This window comes from Oncorhynchus gorbuscha, linkage group LG19, assembly GCF_021184085.1.
Source record: "Oncorhynchus gorbuscha isolate QuinsamMale2020 ecotype Even-year linkage group LG19, OgorEven_v1.0, whole genome shotgun sequence".
Classification (NCBI taxonomy): domain Eukaryota; kingdom Metazoa; phylum Chordata; class Actinopteri; order Salmoniformes; family Salmonidae; genus Oncorhynchus; species Oncorhynchus gorbuscha.
In genome coordinates, this window is record NC_060191.1 from 72,979,911 (window position 1) to 72,987,053 (window position 7,143).

General features: G+C 49.6%; 1 protein-coding gene across 1 annotated transcript; it reads right to left on the bottom strand.

The window, feature by feature from the left end:
* Nucleotides 1-853: 853 nt before the first annotated feature.
* LOC124004967 (calphotin-like) lies at nucleotides 854-2,857 on the bottom strand (the record flags this gene model as incomplete). Its single annotated transcript, XM_046313770.1, has 2 exons — nucleotides 854-1,342; nucleotides 1,589-2,857. Coding segments are annotated over 2 exons (1,758 nt in total), but the record flags the coding sequence as incomplete, so codon positions are not given.
* Nucleotides 2,858-7,143: the final 4,286 nt, after the last annotated feature.

The window sequence follows — 7,143 nt, forward strand, 5'->3', positions numbered from 1 at the left end:
TGGGAGGTATAACTACAGCTACAGTGGGAGGTACAGCTATAGTGGGAGGTACAGCTATAGTGTGAGGTACAGCTACAGTGGGAGGTACAGCTATAGTGGGAGGTACAGCTACAGTGGGAGGTACAGCTACAGTGGGAGGTGCAGCTACAGTGGGAGGTACAGCTACAGTGGGAGGTCCAGCTATAGTGGGAGGTACAGCTATAGTGGGAGGTATGGCTATAGTGGGAGGTACAGCTACAGTAGGAGGTACAGCTATAGTGGGAGGTACAGCTATAGTGGGAGGTACATCTATAGTGGGAGGTACAGCTATAGTGGGAGGTACAGGTACAGCTATAGTGGAAGGTACAGCTATAGTGGGAGGTACAGCTATTGTGGGAGGTACAGCTACAGTGGGAGGTACAGCTACAGAGGGAGGTACAGCTATAGTGGGAGGTACAGCTATAGTGGGAGGTACAGCTATAGTAGGAGGTACAGCTATAGTGGGAGGTACAGCTATAGTGTGAGGTACAGCTACAGTGGGAGGTACAGCTATAGTGGGAGGTACAGCTATAGTGGGAGGTACAGCTATAGTGGGAGGTACGGCTATAGTGGGAGGTACAGCTATAGTGGGAGGTACAGCTATAGTGGGAGGTACAGCTATAGTGGGAGGTACAGCTATAGTGGGAGGTATGGCTATAGTGGGAGGTACAGCTACAGTAGGAGGTACAGCTATAGTGGGAGGTACAGCTATAGTGGGAGGTACAGCTATAGTGGGAGGTACAGGTACAGCTATAGTGGAAGGTACAGCTATAGTGGGAGGTACAGCTATTGTGGGAGGTACAGCTACAGTGGGAGGTACAGCTACAGAGGGAGGTACAGCTATAGTGGGAGGTACAGCTATAGTGGGAGGTACAGCTATAGTAGGAGGTAGAGCTATAGTGGGAGGTACAGCTATAGTGTGAGGTACAGCTACAGTGGGAGGTACAGCTATAGTGGGAGGTACAGCTATAGTGGGAGGTACAGCTATAGTGGGAGGTACGGCTATAGTGGGAGGTACAGCTATAGTGGGAGGTACAGCTATAGAGGGAGGTACAGCTATAGTGGGAGGTACAGCTACAGTGGGAGGTACGGCTATAGTGGGAGGTACAGCTATAGTGGGAGGTACAGCTATAGAGGGAGGTACAGCTACAGTGGGAGGTACAGCTACAGTGGGAGGTACAAGTATAGTGGGAGGTACAGCTATAGTGGGAGGTACAGCTATAGTGGGAGGTACAGCTACAGTGGGAGGTACAGCTATAGTGGGAGGTACAGCTACAGTGGGAGGTACAGCTATAGTGGGAGGTACAGCTACAGTGGGAGGTACAGCTACAGTGGGAGGTGCAGCTACAGTGGGAGGTACAGCTACAGTGGGAGGTACAGCTATAGTGGGAGGTACAGCTATAGTGGGAGGTATGGCTATAGTGGGAGGTACAGCTACAATAGGAGGTACAGCTATAGTGGGAGGTACAGCTATAGTGGGAGGTACAGCTATAGTGGGAGGTACAGGTACAGCTATAGTGGAAGGTACAGCTATAGTGGGAGGTACAGCTATAGTGGGAGGTACAGCTACAGTGGGAGGTACAGCTACCGAGGGAGGTCCAGCTATAGTGGGAGGTACAGCTATAGTGGGAGGTACAGCTATAGTGGGAGGTACAGCTACAGTGGGAGGTACAGGTATAGTGGGAGGTACAGCTATAGTGGGAGGTACAGCTATAGTGGGAGGTATAGCTACAGTGGGAGGTACAGCTACAGTGAGAGGTACAGCTATAGTGGGAGGTACAGCTACAGTGGGAGGTACAGCTACAGTGGGAGGTGCAGCTACAGTGGGAGGTACAGCTACAGTGGGAGGTACAGCTATAGTAGGAGGTAAAGATATAGTGGGAGGTATGGCTATAGTGGGAGGTACAGCTACAGCTATAGTGGGAGGTACAGCTATAGTGGGAGGTACAGCTATAGTGGGAGGTACAGCTATAGTGGGAGGTACAGGTACAGCTATAGTGGAAGGTACAGCTATAGTGGGAGGTACAGCTATAGTGGGAGGTACAGCTACAGTGGGAGGTACAGCTACAGAGGGAGGTACAGCTATAGTGGGAGGTACAGCTATAGTGGGAGGTACAGCTATAGTGGGAGGTACAGCTATAGTGGGAGGTACAGCCATAGTGGGAGGTACAGCTATAGTGTGAGGTACAGCCATAGTGGGAGTTACAGCTATAGTGGGAGGTACAGCCATAGTGGGAGGTACAGCCATAGTGGGAGGTACAGCTATAGTGGGAGGTACAGCTATAGTGGGAGGTACAGCTACAGTGGGACGTATAACTACAGCTACAGTGGGAGGTACAGCTATAGTGGGAGGTATAACTACAGCTACAGTGGGAGGTACAGCTATAGTGGGAGGTACAGCCATAGTGGGAGGTACAGCTACAGTGGGAGGTACAGCTACAGTGGGAGGTACAGCTATAGTGGGAGGTACAGCTATAGTGGGAGGTACAGCTACAGTAGGAGGTACAACATTAGTGGGAGGTACAGCTATAGTGGGAGGTACAGCTATAGTAGGAGGTAGAGCTATAGTGGGAGGTACAGCTATAGTGTGAGGTACAGCTACAGTGGGAGGTACAGCTATAGTGGGAGGTACAGCTATAGTGGGAGGTACAGCTATAGTGGGAGGTACGGCTATAGTGGGAGGTACAGCTATAGTGGGAGGTACAGCTATAGAGGGAGGTACAGCTATAGTGGGAGGTACAGCTACAGTGAGAGGTACGGCTATAGTGGGAGGTACAGCTATAGTGGGAGGTACAGCTATAGAGGGAGGTACAGCTACAGTGGGAGGTACAGCTACAGTGGGAGGTACAAGTATAGTGGGAGGTACAGCTATAGTGGGAGGTACAGCTATAGTGGGAGGTACAGCTACAGTGGGAGGTACAGCTACAGTGGGAGGTACAGCTATAGTGGGAGGTACAGCTACAGTGGGAGGTACAGCTACAGTGGGAGGTACAGCTACAGTGGGAGGTACAGCTACAGTGGGAGGTACAGCTATAGTGGGAGGTATGTGGGAGGTAGCTACAGTGGGAGGTACAGCTATAGTGGGAGGTACAGCTATAGTGGGAGGTACAGCTATAGTGGGAGGTACAGCTAGTGGGAGGTACAGCTATAGTGTGGACAGGTACAGGTACAGCTATAGTGGGAGGTGGGAGGTACAGCTATAGTGGGAGGTACAGCTACAGTGGGAGGTACAGCTACCGAGGGAGGTACAGCTATAGTGGGAGGTACAGCTATAGTGGGAGGTACAGCTATAGTGGGAGGTACAGCTACAGTGGGAGGTACAGGTATAGTGGGAGGTACAGCTATAGTGGGAGGTACAGCTATAGTGGGAGGTATAGCTACAGTGGGAGGTACAGCTACAGTGAGAGGTACAGCTATAGTGGGAGGTACAGCTACAGTGGGAGGTACAGCTACAGTGGGAGGTGCAGCTACAGTGGGAGGTACAGCTACAGTGGGAGGTACAGCTATAGTGGGAGGTAAAGATATAGTGGGAGGTATGGCTATAGTGGGAGGTACAGCTACAGCTATAGTGGGAGGTACAGCTATAGTGGGAGGTACAGCTATAGTGGGAGGTACAGCTATAGTGGGAGGTACAGGTACAGCTATAGTGGAAGGTACAGCTATAGTGGGAGGTACAGCTATAGTGGGAGGTACAGCTACAGTGTGAGGTACAGCTACAGAGGGAGGTACAGCTATAGTGGGAGGTACAGCTATAGTGGGAGGTACAGCTATAGTGGGAGGTACAGCTATAGTGTGAGGTACAGCCATAGTGGGAGGTACAGCTATAGTGTGAGGTACAGCCATAGTGGGAGTTACAGCTATAGTGGGAGGTACAGCCATAGTGGGAGGTACAGCCATAGTGGGAGGTACAGCTATAGTGGGAGGTACAGCTATAGTGGGAGGTACAGCTACAATGGGACGTATAACTACAGCTACAGTGGGAGGTACAGCTATAGTGGGAGGTATAACTACAGCTACAGTGGGAGGTACAGCTATAGTGGGAGGTACAGCTATAGTGTGAGGTACAGCTACAGTGGGAGGTACAGCTATAGTGGGAGGTACAGCTATAGTGGGAGGTACAGCTACAGCTACAGTAGGAGGTACAGCTACAGTGGGAGGTACAGCTACAGTGAGAGGTACAGCTACAGTGGGAGGTACAGCTATAGTGGGAGGTACAGCTACAGTGGGAGGTACAGCTACAGCTACAATAGGAGGTACAGCTATAGTGGGAGGTACAGCTATAGTGGGAGGTACAGCTATAGTGGGAGGTACAGCTATAGTGGGAGGTACGGCTATAGTGGGAGGTACAGCTATAGTGGGAGGTACAGCTACAATGGGAGGTACAGGTATAGTGGGAGGTACAGGTATAGTTGGAGGTACAGCTACAGTGGGAGGTACAGGTATAGTGGGAGGTACAGCTATAGTGGGAGGTACAGCTACAGTGGGAGGTACAGATACAGTGGGAGGTATAACTACAGCTACAGTGGGAGGTACAGCTATAGTGGGAGGTATAACTACAGCTACAGTGGGAGGTACAGCTATAGTGGGAGGTACAGCTATAGTGTGAGGTACAGCTACAGTGGGAGGTACAGCTATAGTGGGAGGTACAGCTATAGTGGGAGGTACAGCTACAGCTACAGTAGGAGGTACAGCTACAGTGGGAGGTACAGCTACAGTGAGAGGTACAGCTACAGTGGGAGGTACAGCTATAGTGGGAGGTACAGCTACAGTGGGAGGTACAGCTACAGCTACAATAGGAGGTACAGCTATAGTGGGAGGTACAGCTATAGTGGGAGGTACAGCTATAGTGGGAGGTACAGCTATAGTGGGAGGTACGGCTATAGGAGGTACAGCTATAGTGGGAGGTACAGCTACAATGGGAGGTACAGGTATAGTGGAAGGTACAGGTATAGTTGGAGGTACAGCTACAGTGGGAGGTACAGGTATAGTGGGAGGTACAGCTATAGTGGGAGGTACAGCTACAGTGGGAGGTACAGCTACAGTGGGAGGTACAGCTATAGTGGGAGGTACAGCTACAGTGTGAGGTACAGCTACAGTGGGAGGTACAGCTATAGTGGGAGGTACAGCTATAGTGGGAGGTACAGCTACAGCTACAGTAGGAGGTACAGCTACAGTGGGAGGTACAGCTACAGTGAGAGGTACAGCTACAGTGGGAGGTACAGCTATAGTGGGAGGTACAGCTACAGTGGGAGGTACAGCTACAGCTACAATAGGATGTACGGCTATAGTGGGAGGTACAGCTATAGTGGGAGGTACAGCTATAGTGGGAGGTACAGCTATAGTGGGAGGTACGGCTATAGTGGGAGGTACAGCTATAGTGGGAGGTACAGCTACAATGGGAGGTACAGGTATAGTGGGAGGTACAGGTATAGTTGGAGGTACAGCTACAGTGGGAGGTACAGGTATAGTGGGAGGTACAGCTATAGTGGGAGGTACAGCTACAGTGGGAGGTACAGCTACAGTGGGAGGTACAGCTATAGTGGGAGGTACAGCTACAGTGGGAGGTACAGCTACAGTGGGAGGTACAGCTATAGTGAGTTTCATAATTCCATATTTAGCTATTATATCTGCAATCCCCTGGGAGATGTAGTCATAATAAAATAACACTTGCAGTATTAGTGAGGAGACTTAGTGCAGCTCACCACCATACAGTATTAGAGAAGAGACTTAGTGCAGCTCACCACCATACAGTATTAGAGAAGAGACTTAGTGCAGCTCACCACCATACAGAATTAGAGAGGAGACTTAGTGCAGCTCACCACCATACAGTATTAGAGAGGAGACTTAGTGCAGCTCACCACCATACAGTATTACTGAGGAGACTTAGTGCAGCTCACCACCATACAGTATTAGTGGAGAGACTTAGTGCAGCTCACCACCATACAGTATTAGAGAGGAGACTTAGTGCAGCTCACCACCATACAGTATTAGAGAGGAGACTTAGTGCAGCTCACCACCATACAGTATTAGTGAGGAGACTTAGTGCAGCTCACCACCATACAGTATTAGTGAGGAGACTTAGTGCAGCTCACCACCATACAGTATTAGAGAGGAGACTTAGTGCAGCTCACCACCATACAGTATTAGAGAGGAGACTTAGTGCAGCTCACCACCATACAGTATTAGTGAGGAGACTTAGTGCAGCTCACCACCATACAGTATTAGTGAGGAGACTTAGTGCAGCTCACCACCATACAGTATTAGAGAAGAGACAGTGCAGCTCACCACCATACAGTATTAGAGAAGAGACTTAGTGCAGCTCACCACCATACAGTATTAGTGAGGAGACTTAGTGCAGCTCACCACCATGCAGTATTAGTGAGGAGACTTAGTGCAGCTCACCACCATACTGTATTAGAGAAGAGACTTAGTGCAGCTCACCACCATACAGTATTAGAGAAGAGACTTAGTGCAGCTCACCACCATACAGTATTAGTGAGGAGACTTAGTGCAGCTCACCACCATACAGTATTAGAGAAGAGACTTAGTGCAGCTCACCACCATACAGTATTAGAGAAGAGACATAGTGCAGCTCACCACCATACAGTATTAGTGAGGAGACTTAGTGCAGCTCACCACCATACAGTATTAGTGAGGAGACTTAGTGCAGCTCACCACCATACAGTATTAGTGAGGAGACTTAGTGCAGCTCACCACCATACAGTATTAGTGAGGAGACTTAGTGCAGCTCACCACCATACAGTATTAGAGAAGAGACTTAGTGCAGCTCACCACCATACAGAATTAGAGAAGAGACTTAGTGCAGCTCACCACCATACAGTATTAGAGAAGAGACTTAGTGCAGCTCACCACCATACTGTATTAGTGAGGAGACTTAGTGCAGCTCACCACCATACAGTATTAGAGAAGAGACTTAGTGCAGCTCACCACCATACAGTATTAGTGAAGAGACTTAGTGCAGCTCACCACCATACAGAATTAGAGAGGAGACTTAGTGCAGCTCACCACCATACAGAATTAGAGAAGAGACTTAGTGCAGCTCACCACCATACAGTATTAGAGAAGAGACTTAGTGCAGCTCACCACCATACAGTATTAGAGAAG